The 19,202-nt window shown below is 39.8% G+C and overlaps 2 protein-coding genes across 3 annotated transcripts in view; one reads left to right on the top strand and one right to left on the bottom strand.

Annotated features, from left to right (window-relative positions):
• The window catches only part of ikbkb (inhibitor of nuclear factor kappa B kinase subunit beta), a 32,034-nt gene extending 22,362 nt beyond the window's left edge, over positions 1–9,672 (bottom strand). The window contains exons 1-3 of the mRNA XM_081348230.1: positions 9,487–9,672; positions 8,599–8,719; positions 5,237–5,331 (exon numbers count right to left, since the gene is read on the bottom strand). Of these exons, the coding sequence (XP_081204356.1) occupies positions 5,237–5,331; positions 8,599–8,703 (200 nt within the window). The 5' untranslated portion in view covers positions 8,704–8,719; positions 9,487–9,672. The remainder of the gene's footprint in view (positions 1–5,236; positions 5,332–8,598; positions 8,720–9,486) is intronic.
• An 8,095-nt stretch (positions 9,673–17,767) lies between these two features.
• plat (plasminogen activator, tissue) overlaps positions 17,768–19,202 on the top strand; it is a 22,706-nt gene continuing 21,271 nt past the window's right edge. Inside the window, exon 1 of one of the 2 annotated variants that reach the window (XM_081348762.1) lies at positions 17,768–18,010. The gene's annotated coding sequence lies outside the window, so the exon portion shown is untranslated. The remainder of the gene's footprint in view (positions 18,011–19,202) is intronic. The other variant, XM_081348764.1, reaches the window with a different exon arrangement.

Below are 19,202 nucleotides of genomic sequence, written 5' to 3'. Positions count from 1 at the left end.
CGGGACATATCGAACAGCTTATATTAGTTTATATCACAGCTCGGCCAGAGCCGTTGAGCTCGGTAAAGCTGCAGTTTCCTCCTAATCTCCTTCATATCGCTTTAAAATACAGCATTCTGTGCCGGATTCAAACGGATCTGATGTTTTGTGTTTTACGTCGACTCGATCATATGATCCGCTCTGTATATTGTGTCTCTGGACCGGAGCTGAGGCGATTCGCGTGACACTAACGTGAAATCAGACTTCATTCACCCCAATGGAAAGCATATTTACACTGTCTAAATCGTTCCCTATCCCCTATATAGTGCACTGTGTGTCGTTCACCATGTAGAAAATAGTAAATGTGTGAACGATTTCAGCCGCAGCTTCAGCAACTATTTATAGTGTGGGGGGCGGGGCTTCAGATTATAGAGAGCCTTTGATTGGACAGAAAATCTGATGAGAAGCTGAACTGTTGTGATGTCATCAAAATCATTGATCCATATTGGTGGAAGTGAGAGACTAAGTTTGAACGCTTGTATCTTCTAAATGTGAATTTTGTCATTGTTTTGAAGCACACTAGCTTATAGATAACAGTAAGGCTAACTTATTCATAGTAAAAGCCAAAAAACTTCAATTTTGATTTAATGGGGACTTGAAGTTTAAAGCCGAACTCGGCAACTCTAGCGAACTCTAGTCACTTCTTCGCTGATTTTCCCTTTTGTTGTCGCATGTTTTCCCCACGAGCTCCCCCTACAGCTGTGGTGGGGCGTATATTTCACAACACAGTCGTAAAAAACTCACTTGCGGCGGCCTCCTCCCCCTCTCTACCGCTGCTCATGTGCGTTTGTTTTGATCGGAGCGAGCCAGCTGTATCGCGTGGAGCTATGTCTACCGAGGTGGGTAATCTGGTAATACATCATACATGCGTGTGTGTTTATGTCGAATTGCCGTAAAGCAATTTGTGTTTCGCGCTCGTTCTCGTTCTCGCTTTCGCTTCTCACGAGACTTCCAATTTCTATCTTGCCGGGACGGTAGTGAACAACTTGCAAGGTTGGTTTTCCGCCTGGGAACGCTGGGGGGAGCGGGGAAAGTCACCAATATCACCAGAACAGGTTGTTTAACCATCCAAATGATTTCTAGACAGTTTTATTAAGTTAAAAAAGCTACCAAGTTCTCCTTTAAGTTTATATCAAATCATAAGTCGAAGATAACTTTACGATTTATAATTTTCAAATTAGCTAATATTACCCACAACCCTTTGTGCTGCAGAAGACATTAGTTGTGTTCGACTTCTCTCTCACTATTTTCAGCTGGAAAAAAAAGTAAGAACCCAAGTGAAGTAATAATGAATTTCAAAATAAATGGAAATTCATCCTGTTTTCTAAATTCATTAATGTAAAAAAAAAAAAAAAAACTCTGTTCTGATGAAACAACAGGTTTCTCTCTAGTGTCGTATGCCGGACCCCACCAATTTCTTACAATCGACTACAAGCTCGCATTCAGATCTGCCAATATACAGTCAACAACTGTTGGACAGAACTAAGTCTCCGCCCTACATTGTCCCAATACTGCTGTATTATCAGCTTTATACAGCTTCAGTAAAAAGTTAATGTGTGTAACCTAAAATAACAAGACAAGTTTTTACAGTCTCTGGAAATTCTAATATCTTACGCAGTGTTGCTTCTCGTTTGAAAACCAACCAGTGTCCAAGATGACCAAACCTTAAACCAATCAGCGCTTTGAATCTTAATCTGAAGAAAAACAATCCTTGTTAGGGAAGTTATGAAGCAGACAGCAAAGACTCATCACAGACGGTATGTTATCATTACAGGCCCCACACGGATACACTGAGTTGGGGTTACGTGGGACACGTCAGAGTCCAGCACGCTCCATAAATCACGGGTTATTTCTCATGAAGGGTGAGATTAATCAGACTTCATGCCGTTTTGACGTCAATCTATTTCCTCGGAAAACATAACGGGATTCCTTTCCCTCCACAAAAGAGGGACATTTCTGAGATTGACCACTGATATCATCATTATTAAGGATTGATCATCATTGAATGTGTGTGTGAACTAGAGAAACTCAGTCCTGGGTGTGTTCCCCAAAAACATCTGCGTGTGTGATGGTTGTGGTTTGGCGATATACACACTGAGGTCTACAAGAGGGTGTTTGAGTCCAGGTTTGTGGCTCAGACCAAGTCTGGGGACAATCTGCTTTAAATCTGAGAAAACCCGTACGTCCCCCAACCCCTCTCGCTCGTCAGACAACCACTGTTAACGAGAGCAATCCAACCACACCGCAGCGTCACGGAAACACTCACACTGTGACACTCAACGCACAACCAGTGGTGTTCATCATTCAAATTCATGTTGCATGCATAATTGCACCAGGTTGAATTTGGATGACACCCAGACGGTAGCCTACAATTTATCCTGTTGTCGCAGACATGTTGTGTAGACATAACACTTTATTTTATAGTGAATTATGCATAATTACATGCAACTAACCCTCATCCAAATCATACCCTAACCCTATTGTAAGTACATGTAGTTGCTTAATATTACTCAGTGCTTAAATATATATTTACACTGTAACAATGACACCTTAAAATAAAGTGTAACCCATATAGTTTGCATATGTTGTGTTTTCATCCCTATCTTGCACCCAGTGCAATTGACTTTGTACAGCGACGCATGTATCATTCCTATTTTGCACCCGCGCACAACGGACTTTTCCCTCCACAGACGCACGTCGGTAAATTAGGGAATGAACTTGCACTCTCGGGGGCGGTTCAGCGAAGAGAGGAGGCGTGTTCCGGCGCAAACGTTCCCTGGTGCTATTTTGCAGTTTCAGAAAACAATTCTGCCACAGTCAGTGGCGTGTTGCACATGTTATTCATATGCTATTTTAAGGGCGCATGCTTGGCCATAATGTAGCGTGTGCACAACACTCATGATTCACACAGAAGCAGCAGTTTTCATTTTTAGAAAACCATAGGCTACATAATTACAAGGAAAAATATTAACACACGAGGGAAATCATTGTTGTGTCCATGAAGATGTGAAAAAATAGGCATAAATCTAGCTTACACATTTACCCAAATTATCATACGCCTGTTTAACCGAAGCTAATTTGGGTGTTTCTCCATCCCCAATGTCACTTCTCTGTGTTTTACGGCCCTGACGAGAACGTCGGTCGCCTCGGCTGTGAACCGCTCCTGGCAAATCCACCGTTATAATAGCAATCCGCCATGGAACAAGCGCGCCTGCTCTTAAAGGAGAACTCCGGTCAATTTTAACATTGAGCTCATTTTTTTGTAAATTTGGAGTGCTGTCAATACAGAGAACAACGACAAAAATCGGTGTTGCCTACACCATGTTATCCTCTTTTTAAAATTTGCACCCTGTTGACTTCAATGGGGCAAGTTTTAAACCTGCTTTTAGCCTCTTAACATCCTTGATGTGTCATTACAAGTGCACAGAAAATGTGAGTGATTCCTTCAGAGTGATCACGGGTGAATCTGACTGCAGTAGATGTGAAAGATATTAATAAAAATGATGTTATTTCAGCCAGCGCACATACCTGTATTTACATCCTGTTTTCGGTCGAAGTCCATAGTAATCGATTGTCGAGTTCACGCGCGTGATCATAGGTAACTAAACCTATGCGTGTGAACTCGACAATCGATTACTATGGACTTCGACCAAAAATTGGAAGAAAATACAGGTATGTGCGCTGGCTGAAATAACACAATTTTTATTTATATCATTCACATCTACTGCAGTCAGATTCACCCGTGATCACTCTGAAGGAATCACTCACATTAGCTGTGCACTTGTAATGACACATCAAGGATGTTCAGAGGCTAAAAGCAGGTTTAAAACTTGCCCCATTGAAGTCAACAGGGTGCAAATTTTAAAAAGAGGATAACATGGTGTAGGCAACACCGATTTTTGTCGTTGTTCTCTGTACTGACAGCACTCCAAATTTACAAAAAAATGAGCTCAATGTTAAAATTGACCGGAGTTCTCCTTTAAAGGGAATGTGAGATGACGCTCTGATTGGTTTATTTCACGTTACGCCCAAACCACACCTATGAATAATGAAGCTACTTCAGACCAACCCATTTTAGATTTGCGTCGGGCGCAAGAGGCATTTATCCCGCCGGTATAATAGCAACAGCGCCCGAGACCCGCCCACAAAGCTACTTGCGTTTCTCGTTTGATACTTGCGTTTCAGATCGTTAAAATAGGGCCCTAGAGCTGCACGATTAATCGTTAAAAGATTGCGATCCCGATTCAAATACTCCTAAATGACAACGACTCGCCCGTGTCTATTAAACCTTTGACAAAATAATTCATTCAGATTAATTAAACATTTTAAATAGACTGCAGCCATTATCATTTTGTCTGAACCTCTAGTAAATTTCATATTTTGTTTGGTGGTCTGTTTAGAATCGTGATCTCTGTTTGAAACAACAAAAATTGTGATTCTCAATTTGACCAGAATCGTGCAGCTCTAGTTCACACCCCCCCCAAAAAACTTAATACAATAAGCAGCTTTCCAACTGGAACTAAACAACTGGACATGAATACAGCCACAACAAAATCAGCCCTAAAACAATAACAGGAAGAAATCCTCAGGAGACAGAAACAGAGATGCACTTGCTCCTAATTTAAGATGAGCCTGAAGGTGTTGTGACGGAACAAACCGATGCTGAGGCCGTTAAACTAGGTCCCTTTTTACTACTGTGGTGTCATAAATCCATCCTTCTTTGTTTTGCTCAGAACTTTTGTTCATAAAAACACTTATAAATAGCCGAATAACAACAGAAGGCTTTGCGTGGTCGCTTAATGGACTGCACATTAGAAGATGGTAAACATAGCTGAGATTCAGTGGGCAAAAGATGGAAAAATACCATGAAAATAAGAGCGTTTTCTCTTTAAAGAAACATCTGCTATGACGTGAAAGCCAACTTCAAGTTGTCAGCCAAAAAAGATGGGTGTAGTCATTAGCAGAATTACTGTAAAGGAGTCATTGCATATGTATTTTATTTTCATTTTTTACTCACCCTGAGTTCCACTGTGTACCAAAAACAGTTAATTTGTTTTTCATGAACATGTTCCTCTCTTTGATGCTGATCAGATTTCTATGTAAATGCCTTTTGAAGTTAGGAGGAGAGCTGTGTGTGAACCGTACTGAGGGGGAAGAAATAGGAAATCGACTCTGGACATGATATATATATATTCACCTCTTCATGATCTGAATCTCTAAACTCCATCTTCCCTTGTTCTTGGCGCTGAGCTCCTGCCGGCACTGTTTGATGGCGATCTGAACACTGCTTTCCTGTGTACACACACACACACACACACACACACACACACAGATATACCAACACATGTTAGAAAACATTTACCGTGACAATACCATAGTGCACTGATGGTATCAGATGGTAATACAATAGTAGTTTAAAGTCCCCCTGTAGTCAATAATTATATCCCTTCAAACTCACAATGTCTTAGAAAAAAATTCTGTCATGCCTTAAAATATCTTGAGTTAACTCGACACCCTTGCCTCATTTAGTATGCGCGGTCTATGAATATGCAAATGAGCCCCGCCTCCACTCACTCGCTCAGCTCAGAGATCCACTGGTTGACGATCACACGTTGATCTGATTGGTTACAAGGTAGTTTGTGACGTCAGAAACACCAGCGATTTCAAAGCGTGTTTTTGAGACTGTCTTTGGTTCACTGCAGTTTTAAGGAGGAAATACTCAGCAATGCTGTCGACTTATGAATTTACACATGGTTTGTCTTAAAGCATATTAAAAACACCACATAGACATATAAACAACATTAAAAAAGCTGGATTTTCACCACAGGGGAACTTTAATTTACAGCAGGCACAAACAATGGTGATCCGCTTTCATTTCACAACCACAATGTCTCACGAGTCACGAGAGATCTTTATTTTCACCATTAGAACTATTTTCTTTACAATACATGACCCTTGCTTTAATAATAACAATAATAACACATTTTATTTATAATGCTTTTTTTAAACATAATACAGATAAACAAATAATTACACATTAAACCTATACTGAAAGGTGTGTTTTGGGCATTTTTCCCCCAAAATATTGAATATGCCACTCAGACATTTTATAAGTGTCCATATACTTTTGAAAGCCACTTTATACCATATTTATGCACTTGTTAGTTTTCGGAAACTCTAAAGTGTCATGACGGTGAAATGTTGACCTTTGGAGCCTAATGTGAGTCTACAAGCATAACAAATGAATGAATGTCTCTGTGACGAGTAAAGACTTATGTCATATTATAGTGAAATTCAGGGAGGAAATCTATTAGGTGGCACTTGAATTCCACCATGCCCGTTTCCTTCGGTACTTCCTTTTAGTCCAATTCTCGTGACAGGAATTATGACGACCGCCGGAAAAGGGCAGAAAGAGAGAAACCAATGCAATCAAGGTGAGTAAGCGAACATGATGACGCATTGTTCATTTAGGGAGCTCGATGACATCATGACAGGATTCAGGAGTCTTTAACTGCAATGGCACAAATCTATGGTTGAAGATGCCTCCATTTTGCACTTATTTTATGTGATCATTCAATGTGGTCTGAGACGTTTGCACATACAGAGCAGTCACTGACACACAAAACCAGCATTTTCACACTGGTTTCATCAACATCCGCTTCACCAACACCCCGATTATTATTGGTGACATGATGTCACCACTGACCACACAGAGTGTGAGTCTGAACACAAACTGTGCTTTACAGGATATAAAGACACTAAAATGGGATTTTCTCTTTAGATATGACTCTTATATATGACTAGATTTGCTCTTTAGATACGTTTTTTCCAGCCGGCGCGTGGAAATGATGCATCTGATCACTAATTAATAAAGTAACATGAAGACTTATTAAAATAACCCTGGTAACAGCAAACAAACAGGAATCATTAATTAATGTTTAATCTTCTTTAGCATTCCTTGAAGACTATATGACCGTCATGCTCAGTAAACCTCTTTAAGGATGTGTGTGTTTCAGCTTAACTACAACAGACAATGAGTGATCATGATGTAATCGTGACAGGAAGTGGGACAAAGCAGGTATAGATGCATTTCCTCCCTTCATCTCATTGTTAGAGTCCCATGTGAAGGTTAATTCATGGGAATCTGAAGCGCCTCTATTTTAGGATGTTCAAACACTTTTATCCTGATTTTTTTGTAGCAGGATGGGGTGCGACGACCGTTTACCAGCAGACTGCCCAAAAAAATACAGCGACTACAATTTAAGGAACAAATTAACATTATATGAGATTCAGCTATGGAGTACATGTTATTGGATCAACATCCTGGAATACAATTCCTATTATTATCCTAAACCAGTGATCGGCAACGTGTGTCATGAAGTGCCATTTTTCATTAAAAGATAATTGCGACTTTACATCTCGCAATTCTGACTTTATAACACGCAATTGCGAGTTTATAACTCACAATTCTGACTTTATAACGCAATTGCGACTTTACATCTCGCAATTCTGACTTTATAACACGCAATTGTGAGTTTAGATCACGCAATTCTGAGAAAAAAAGTCTGAATTGTGAGATAAAAAGTCACAATTGCTTTTTTTATTTTTTATTCTGTGGCGGAAACAAGATTCCATAATATTTTGTATAATAACCATTTTCAAAAAAGTTAACAATTAACAAATTTCAGTTGAAACCTGAACCAGCCTGATCACCCCCAATCAATCACAAACTTGGGTAATACTTTATTTTACAGTCTCATTGTTACATGTTACATGCAGTTACTATAATCATAACTATATTACTATATTATGCATAATTACATGTAACTAACACTAAACCAAACCTAATCCTCTTGTAAGTACACATAGTTACTTAATATTACTCAGTACTTAAATGTATAATAACAGTGTTACAAGGACGCCTTAAAATAAAGTGTAACCCAAACTTGCTAATTTGATTAGTAACAGAAATAGAGCATAAAGTTAAAGCAATTTTCTAAATTAAAGCAAAAATGTTTTAGGTTTGAATCTGGATCCACTCAGATCATGAATCACCTATCATAAATTAATATAATTATAGTGTGCCTTTCTCCACACTGAGTATCTGCAGTTACTCCTTTATATACTATACAAATATGCATTTCACAATGTATTTAAACAGGAAACAATAAATCAATTGAATGCATCCGCTGCTCCTCATGATGCTAATGCACAGCAGACGGCACATGCAGACTGACACAGTCATCTACTTCTGTTTGTCCAACCAGCCTGATTCATGTATAACACAACACTTTAGATTGATGTGACTATAGTCCCGTTTTTAAAGCATCCCAAGCTTTATAACTCAGCCCTACAATTCTGAGGAACATGAGAAGTTGATAAGAATGTTGTTAAAACCATAAAACTAATCTGACTGCTAACAGGAATATTATTCCAGGAGCCACAAGGATGTTGATCCAGGAAAAGGTTCTAGTGTAAATCACGTTGAGGGAATGAGCATGCATTGGGTTTATGAGTGTGTTACGCTTGACTGCATCTTTGTTAGGAATCATATTTTACCTTGTTTTGCCAGAGAGTGACATTCCCGAAGCCTCCGGTTCCCAGTCGCTCTTTCAGTTCCCAGGGGCCGCACATCTGCGGCTGCATGGATGGAGGACGGCTCATGACAGACCCTCAAACCCTGGAGAGAGAGGAACACGATCACAATGATTAATGCTAATGTTAAACACACAGATATACATGTGTACTAGGATCATATATGTGTGTGAAAATACGGGAGCTGAATATGGCATCTGAGGAGGTCCTCAATTGTAAAAATGATGCATAAACTAAGTGTTTTATGATAATTATTTAGTTTTTTATTTATTATTATTTAGTAACAATGTTTAGAATATTATTGGTATGTATGTGAGGGTTTTGGTTATATAACTCTGAATAAGAAGCAGCACAACACTGATGATATTCCGAAATGTTTCTTGAGCATAAAATCATCATATTAGAGTGATTTGTGAAGGATCATGTGACACTGAAGACTGGAGTTATGATGGTGAAAATTCAGCTTTGATCACAGGATATAAATTACAGTTTACAGTATTTTCACATAGAAAACAAGTACTGTTTTTACTGTATTTGATCAGATAACTGCAGCTTTGGTGAGCAGAAGAGACTTCTTTCAAAAACATTAATAAATATCTAATTGACCCCAAACTTTTGAACTATATATATATATATGCTATTGTGTGAATTTGATGTTATGAAACACTGTTTTGTTCTAATCAGCGTATTTTTGTACACAAAATCAGATCAGTTTATCAAACGTCCATAAAACTGCTGTATCACCTAGCCTAATATAACAATACTAACTAAAGTCCAGATGTTTCAAGGTGTTTATTCGCAGTATATTGTATATGTTCAGTAAAGTAGCTCGTTAATGTGAAGTGATTTTACCTGCCGCTGTCAGATTTGATCTGATTTACTCCAAAACACTTCTCAAATCAGACGATTCCTGCGATCTTTACACATCTACGGATTTCTATTTCGTAATCAATCAGTAAATGTTTGTGATTATGTTTGAAAGCAGAAGAGCATTGAGTTTCTCTACTTCCTGAAACTTTCCTTTCCCGTAAATATTGTAATAGAGCAGACTCGCAAAGTAGCTAACATCCGTACTTACAATAGGCTACTATACTAAACATAGATCAAATGAAAATACTTGCATTTCTGTACAATAACCTAACAGGTTTTGACTTAATCAGTTTTATGACTTTTTTGTGTAAATCCACTTAATGTTCAGAGTGTTTAATTTTTTTCCACATTAATTTCCCACATGTTTAGCATAATTATGTGGTTTTGTTTTATTAACTTTTTTCCTTATCTTTCCCATGAAAGAATGGAAGAGAAATGGGACAACATGTCCCATAGTTAGGGGCACATTGTAACATATTACAGCTTAAAATAAAGACAAACTAAAATATTGTGTCAACAAAATATAATTATTAACTTTTTCATATAAAGTAATGGCTTTTTTAATAATAAAAAAAAATACATTTTTAAGTTTGACAACAAACATTCCACAGAACATGCAACATAGTTCAAAACAATAATAATTAATAAATTCAGAACATTGACTCTTAGTCTTTATTCACATCTTTCTCATGGTTTCATAAAAATTTGTTAATATGAATTATATCGCTAATATCATAGAATAGCAACCTTTTAAAATATATTTAGGCTATGCTGAATGCATAAATTGCAGAAATGATGTGCATTATATAAAGGTGTGTCCATTTCCTCCATCTCTTTTGAATCACTGATGCATATGTGATCATTTCCTCAAAAAGTGAGTTGTTAATGATGATTTCCTGTGGTGCCACCCTCCAAGAGGACAGATTTACTGATATAACCTCTCTCAGCCTTGAAAGATGGAGTTTCCTTCATTTGTTTCTTTTTTTCTGTCAAAGGATTGATGTGTAAAGAATTTAGACGGAATGGTTTTAAAATCTATTGGGAGCAATGCAACTTTAAAAAAGGTCAAGTAATGTTTAATCTAATGCATAAAAAACCAACATATCAAGTTTTAAAAAATAACTTAATAATATCAGATAAATAATCATTTGGCTGGGTCTCAGTGCTTTCAGGACTCCTCATCACGTCAGCCATGACCCGTTTTCTCTTTAAATGTCCAAAAAAAGGTTGATTTTATGTTCATTTTACAAGAACTATCGTGTTCCTAAATAGCCACAGTAACATGATCAGTCTGATGTCCTGCGTCATTATGAATAATCTGATCTCTGAAAGTGAATCTAAGAAACTTTCGGCCTACATAAACTTTCAGAAGTGGCCAGTGGAAACTTGGTGAGTAAATAAACAGAAGGAGGGTAAACAGCTAAAAAATCTTTTTAAGATGCTCATATGAATCCCATGTTGCCACATTTAAGAAATTCTACTGTGATTTGCGTATGGCACTTTGGTGACGGTCCATTCTGGTCACTGCCTGATGTTCTGGTGTGAGTGACGAAGATGGCGTAGATGTGACGTCCTGAACCACTCCAGCTGCTCTCAATGTGTGTTTACACAGAAGTTTCCTGTTATCCTGCATAATACTTGATGATACAACGAGATAATCTGTGTGTAACATTATACAGATAATAAACATGCTTGAGTCACACAAAGACTGTCACGAAGAGCACTATCCATACTGTATAATATATAAAAATCATCGTTCTATTCTGCATTGAATCAATACATAATACATGAATCAATGTGAATTACAATAACATTTGCGTGACATAAATTCACTATGCTTTAATCGCAAACACATGACTACATAACTGATTTCCCCCTTTTTGTCAGGCTGGTTTGTAAGTAGGGATTACATCTTTACACCAGTAGGTGGCGACAATTAAGTGGGTTTTGAATCATTCATTCAACTGATTCATTCATGAACGAAACAAGTGAGTGAGTCATTGAATCATCCACACAGTCGATTCGCTCTACAACAATTGCTGAATTCGGAACCACATACTATGTAAGAGTAGTAGTAGCCTATGCTAGTATACTACTACTCTTACTAGTATGTGGTTCCGAATTCAGCAAATGTTTTTATGCAGGAACGAAACAAGTGAGTGAGTCATTGAATCATCCACACAGTCGATTCGCTCTACAACAATTGCTGAATTCGGAACCACATACTATGTAAGAGTAGTAGTAGCCTATGCTAGTATACTACTACTCTTACTAGTATGTGGTTCCGAATTCAGCAAATGTTTTTATGCAGGAACAAAACAAGTGAGTGAGTCATTGAATCATCCACACAGTCGATTCGCTCTACAACAGGGGCTGTATCCCAAATCGCATACTCTCTTGGGTAGGTGCTTATTTTGAATAAGTAATTACTTCATGAACACTAAAAAATTATATTCTATATAGTATGAATGGGATTAGTATGAATGTACTCCATACGTACTACATCCGCCATATTGTCATTATCATGTGACCTTCAGTGTCACTTCACAAATCCTCTCCTGTGGCCTCATGGGATAGTAAAGTGTCCATCCTATGCACACTTCAGAATCTCGCTGGAAGAAGTAGGTCATACAGGTACTTTTTGCCTGTTTTATGTGTACTGTGAATTCTGACATACTGTAACATACTGTTTTTCGCCAACTATATAATACGGAAGTATGCGATTTTGGATGCAGACAATATTTTTATGTTGGAACGAAACAAATGAGTGAGTCATTTAATTATTCACTCACTGAACCGATTCGTTCAACAACAGCATCAAGAAACACTACACAACTCTATTTTCGTCTGGGGAGCCAAAACAACCAAGAAGCGGGCAATATTGTGCCAAAATGTAAGTTACTCATTATCAACTTAGTTTTTTGAGCTGTGAAATCATATCACACAGTTGCGCACAATTCTTGTCATCTCCACTCCACACTCGAGGAAACCCAGACCCATGTTTTTAAAACCCTCCTGGTTCCATGATGGAAGTTGAGACGTCACACATATTTTTCCCTCAAAAACACACACTTAATATACACCCACATTATAGTGGAATAAGCTAAATATACACCAGTCTTAGTGGTTAACAGCTCAGGCGCCCGAGGTGATTTAGTCTTCTAATTTGTTGTCTTAATTTTCTGCCGAGTAAAGCACAATCTTTAATGAACAGACTGACAGACGCGCGCAGCTGTGGAAACAGGAATCAAGAATATTTTATTGTCTCCAGAAGCTGTTGTGTTGGGTTCTTTTACAAATAAAGACTGTTGCCTTGAGTGTTTACCGAGCCGCTTTATTAACAGGCTGCAACAACAACATTGGGCTTCTCACTCGCCTCTCTATTCCCCACATGCACATGCAGTACTCAGACATCATACATGCCAGTGTTGCCCTCTAGTGGTAACATGTAATATAGATTACACCACATCCCCCTTACTGAAGGTAGGTTAACTACTCTTAGCTGTAACTCAAACCATTAGTATATCTTCATTTTTTTTTTACAGGTCACATTGGTCAGCTAACTGTAAATTTCTGGGCATAAACATTTTAACAATTTTCATAACATTTTCTTTTCCCTGATCAAAAAGTTATTGCAGACATTAAAACATTTTCTATGCAAAAACTCTTATTAGATTAAGGCATATTCAGAACTTATTCAAAGCATAACAGAAATGTTAGTGCATTCTTTTACAGATCCAGTCTTTTTGGTTTTACCACTTCTCTACCAGACCTGGTTCGAACAACATCTGATGTTTGTTGTGTTTGTGACTCAGAAAGTGTCTCTGCAGGAGTGTTTCTTTCATTAGACTGGGTCAGTTGTGATTCAGTATGAGTCTCTGATATTGGCAAAGGCACAAGATGACTGCGGTTCCTTCTGATTGTTCCCTGCGGTCCGCTGATGACATAGGACCGTGGAGTTGGGTGGACAGATGTTACTGTGCCTGTTGCTTTTGCATCTGAAATCCAAACAGGGTTCCCGGGTATCAGTTTGTCTAGATCTCTTGTTCGGTGTCTTTTGTTGAAACATTCGGTTTGTCTCATCCTTCTCTCCCTCTCCACATGACGAAGTTGTCGAAGATTTGGCACACATGGCTGTAAAGCCTCTGGTAGCATCGGCAGGGTGGTACGGAGTCGACGCCCCATGAGTAGCTGTGCAGGGCTGTAGCCATTTGCCAGCGCTGTGGTCCTATAGGCTAATAGAGCTCTGTACGGATCACTAGCTTTCTTCAGGAGACTTTTGACTGTTCGGACAGCTCTCTCCGCCTCGCCGTTGCTTTGGGGGTACCTGGGACTACTGGTCACATGCTCAAAACAGTATTCACTTGCGAAGTCTTTCATTTCCTGACATGCAAACTGCGGGCCGTTGTCTGTGATCAGTATCTCTGGTATTCCATGACGTGCAAATATTGATTTCAAATGCACAATGACATTGGCAGAGCGGGTTGGGCTGAGCTGGGCAATCTCTATATACCTAGAGAAGTAGTCCACTAGTAACAGGTAGTTTTTATCTTTCAGAGCGAACAAGTCAGCACCTAACTTCTGCCATGGTCTTTCGGGTAAATCTGTGGGCATTAAAGGCTCTCTTACATTGACTCTTTCCTGTATGCACTGTCTGCATTTGAGGACAAGTTCACTGATCTGGTTGCTTAAACCTGGCCACCACACTGCCTGACGGGCACGCTCTCTGCACTTAACTACACCCTGGTGACCCTCGTGTATTTTGTCCAAAACTGAGTTTCTCATGTTAGCAGGAATAACTAACCTTGTGCCCCTAAGTAGTAGTCCATTGTGCACACTCAGAACAGCTCTCTCAGGCCAGTAGTGCTTCACCGCTCCTTGTAGCTGGTTACGATCCGGCCAGCCTTCTGCGCAATACCTCATGACCTGAGAACAGACGCTGTCAGACATCAGCTGCTCTTGAAGATCTGCCAGGTATTTACTGCTTGTAGGGAAACCCTCTAGCACAGATTCAAGGTAAATATTAGTGTCCTCCATAAGGTCTGTATCAGCGCCAGTAACACCGTTTGAAAGCGGTAAGCGTGAGAGTGTGTCAGCTGTGGTGAGACTTTTGCCAGGGATGTGCTTTATTGTGTATGAGTACCTCATTAAGCGCATACGGAATCTCTGTATCCGCGGCGGAAGCGCATCCAAAGCTTGTCCTCCCAGGAGACTCACTAGTGGCTTGTGGTCGGTTTCGAGTTCAAAGTGAAGGCCTAGGATAAAGTCATTAAACCTCTCACAGGCCCACGTAAGAGCCAGCGCTTCTTTTTCCACCTGAGCGTAGCGCTGCTCTGTAGGTGTTAATGATCGGGAAGCATAAGCAACTGGTGACCACACATCTCCCTCTTTCTGCAGCATGACTGCCCCCAGGCCAAATGAAGAGGCATCCGCGGAGATTTTCAGTGGCTTATTCGGGTTGTAGAGCTGTAACACAGGAGGAGAAGACAGTTCTTGTTTAAGGTTGTGAAACGCCTTTTGCTGATCGTGCCCCCAGTACCACATGTTCTTGGTTGAAAGTAAGTCTCTCAGTGGTTTATCCTTTTCAGCAAGGTTTGGAATAAACTTCCCCAGTTGGTTGACCATACCGAGAAAGCTCCTGAGCTCGCTCACGTTGCTTGGCTCCTTCATGTCCTGAACAGCTTGGGTTTTGTCTGGATCCGGACTCATTCCATCTGCTGAGACAATGAATCCAAGGAATTTGACTTTTCTTTTGTTAAACTCACATTTTGACATGTTCAATGTAACGCCGGCTTTCTCTGCCCGCTGCAGGACAGCATGCAGTCTTGTGTCATGCTCCTCTACAGTCGATCCCCAGATCAGGATATCATCCATGTGACAGACGACTCCCTCGAGATCTGCTGTAACCTCCGTCACCATCATGTTTTGAAAATGCTCAGGCGCACTGGAAATACCAAATGGCAAACGGTTGAAATGGTACCTGCCAAATGGCGTAATGAAGGTGGTGAGGAGTGCCGACTCTTTGGATAGTGGTATTTGCCAAAAGCCCATATTTGCATCGAGCTTAGAAAAATACTGAGCACCTGTGAGCATGCCTAGTGTTTGATCTACAGAAGGAAGTATGTATCTTTCACGACACACAGACTCATTTAAAGGTGTCATGTCCACGCAGATACGCACCTTCTCTTTGTCCTTTTTGGGAGCTACCACCATGCCACAGCACCAGTCGGTCGGCTCGTCCACACGACTAATAACTCCCAACCCTTCCATTCTGTTCAGCTCTTCTTTAACTTTGCCCATGAGCGGCAGTGGCACGCGCCTTGGCACTTTGAGCGAAAAGGGCTTGGCATTAGGTTTTAGTTTTATGGTGTATGGCTTTTGTACCCGCCCAAGTCCTTCGCATAACTTGGGGTATGCTTTATTCACTGTCTCTTCGTTTATAGTATCAACTCTGGCGATAAGCTTCAGTCTCACCGAAGCTGTTCTACTCAGCAGTGCCACGCGCAGGTTTCGGACCACATAGATCTTCTCAGTAGTGCTCCTGTCACCATACACAATAGTCTCTGTGGTAGACCCCAAAACGGTTAACGCAGCCCCACCCGGTCCATACAGTGGTTTTTCTGCCTTGTCGAGTGTTTTGTCTTTGAGTTTGAAGCTCACAAATGTTTGTTCGGAAATAGCGGACACATCTGCTCCGGAATCTAGCTTGAAGGTCACCTTATGTCCGCTCACGTTTATGTCCGCTAGCCATGGTTCTTCTCCAGAATCCACCTCACCCAGAAAAAGTCCAGCCGCACTGTCCGCGACCTCATTCACAGATGTGCTGAACTTACAGACTCTACCATAGTGTCCGCGTTTTCCACAGTTATGGCATTCTGCATTTTTTGCTGGGCACTGTACTGCTGCGTGCGCGGGTGCTTTGCCACACTTGGAACATGCTTTACTGTCATGTTTGGTCTGCTGAAACTTCGGGGACTTAAACTGTTTTTGCTCTTTGATTTTGAACTTGTTCAGCTTGGCTTTTCTAACTTGAACTGCATCCATAGCTGTTTTGCTGGCGATAATTTCACCTCTCAGGTCGGTTTGCTGTCTCTTTATTTCTTCAGATTGTCTTGCCATTGTGATAGCTTTAGCTAGGGTAAGATCTTTGTCAAGCTGCATTCTTTCTGACAGAGACGAATCTTTAAGACCCACTACAAGCCTATCTCTCAAAAGATCATCATGAAGAGCACCATACTCACAGTTTTCTGCTAGTGCATAGAGAGCTGTAATAAATGTGTCGACAGGTTCTGATGGCTGTTGCACTCTCTTGTTAAATTTTGCCCTCTCGTAAATCACGTTCTTTCTTGGGACAAAATGTCTGTCGAAGGCTGTTTTGACTGCATTGTATTGCTGGCGCTGCATGGCCGTTAGCTCGAGCCCTCTTAGCACGTCGTCAGCCTCATCTCCCATGCAATAAACCAGTGTATTAACTTGGTTTGCTTCCGAAGAGCTATTCAGGTTACTTGCCAGTCTAAAACGCTCGAACCGTCTACTCCACCTTTCCCACTCTTGGGGCTTTGCAAAATCAAACGGCTCCGGTGGTTTGATGGTGAAGGTTGCCGCTGCCATTACTGGACCTGCCGCTGCGGCTGCCCCCACTGCCGAGACTCCTCTCGCTTGGTCTTCCTCGCTCATAATCGCTAGCCGGGCGCAAAGCTGACTTCTCCTTTCTCAAAGCACAGCCACTTCTGACACCATGTTGTGTTGGGTTCTTTTACAAATAAAGACTGTTGCCTTGAGTGTTTACCGAGCCGCTTTATTAACAGGCTGCAACAACAACATTGGGCTTCTCACTCGCCTCTCTATTCCCCACATGCACATGCAGTACTCAGACATCATACATGCCAGTGTTGCCCTCTAGTGGTAACATGTAATATAGATTACACCACAGAAGCATCCTTCCCCTTAAGCTCACATTTCTTTAGCTATAATATTTGTATTATGTATGAAGTTGTTCCGCACATTAACTATCAACATTCTAAACGTTTTTGTCGTTAGCACTATTTTGTTTTATCACTTCAAACTTTTTTTTGTTTGTTTTTTTGTCTGATATGATTTGATATGATTGTAAAGTGTTTTTGCTATCTTACATATACAATATATCTGAAAGTTTCTTGGATGTTGTCTAATGCATAAGTTTTGTAAGTGTACACATACTTCTTGGGGTCAGCATTACATCACTGAAATGTGTCATAACTGATCTAACGCGCTTACCGGACTCGTTCCGCCGGTGTGTGTGTGTGTGTGTGTGTGTGTGTGTGTGTGTGTGTGCGTGTGTGTGTGGGACTGTTCCTCTCCCCGCCCCGCATCAGCATCATCACCTCCGGAATAAATATCCTGAGATTCACCAGCTCAGACCAGAGACCCAGAGGAGACCCAGACGGACACTTTATCATAGACACTTTGGATTAAGACGCATTTGCGCGCATTGGAGAGGAAGCGTAAAGCGCACTTGTTTCTGGAGGTAAGACGTGAACACACACGCTTTATTAATTTATTGCCTGAACAGGTTTTTCGTTTGCAGAATGCAGACCAGGGCTGTGCCTCGAAACACACAGAGCTTATATACATCAGATAAGCACAGCTGATGCAGGAACGCACCGATGGTGCCCGAAATGCTTTCGTAGGATTTGGGATTTGAGACACTAGTATAGTTATGCGTTTATTATATATATGTTATAGACTTGCTAGACTACAAAATTGCATCGTGTTTGAAAATAATATATAGCCTAACAGTACACTGTAATCATTAACATGTGCAATTTTTTTCTTAGGTTGTCATTTATATTTTGATGTGACTCTTAAAATTGATTAATTATTGTACACATTATACTTTATACCTTTAGTCAGGTTGAGTCATATATAATAATCATTTTGACATTTTTGCATTTATTTAAAAATGTGTATTGTTTTATCATTTTGGACGGTGCATATATAATACATAGCCATAATATAAGCAAGATTTAGAACATATAGAAAACATTATGCAGACATAATAGTATCATAAAAATAATGTGATTTTTGACTTTCTGTGATACAACGCAAACTGGGATTTGAGACACTTAAATAGTTACTTATATCCTTGTTACTTATATAGACTACAAACTTGTATAGTGTTTGATATATATATATATATATATATATATATATATATATATATATATATATATATATATATATATATATATAGTAATACAGTAAACATGAACATGTGCAGTTGTTTCCTTAAAACTACTGACATGTATAAAATACAAGTAAAATCTTTTACAGAATATTATGTAGATCTAGTATAAAAGGATGTTATTGTGAGGATATGTCAGTTAATTGTTATACAGTGTAAATATTTGCAGTGTGGTTGTATTTAGGTTGATCCGGTTTGGCTTGAATAAAACCACAAGAAGCGCTTTGTATTTGCACATTATAGGCTATAAAAGCATTGGTGTGTGCTTCTCTCTAATAAACCAGACAGAGTTCAGATCTGTGTGAAACTGCTGTTACTCTGCAGTCGTTTATCCAGTGTTTACAGTAATAAGGCTATAGTTCTTGTCGGCTGTATAATAAAGTCCTTCAGGCTCGTGTGACGTTGACGCTCAGGAATTCAATATTCCCCTTATTAACATTCTGCTGTGTGTAAAGCTGCTCTTATCTGCAGGATT

The sequence above is a fragment of the Scardinius erythrophthalmus genome (assembly GCF_964197995.2).
Source record: "Scardinius erythrophthalmus genome assembly, chromosome: 20".
NCBI classification, from domain to species: domain Eukaryota; kingdom Metazoa; phylum Chordata; class Actinopteri; order Cypriniformes; family Leuciscidae; genus Scardinius; species Scardinius erythrophthalmus.
This window is presented reverse-complemented; position numbering and strand designations above follow the sequence as displayed.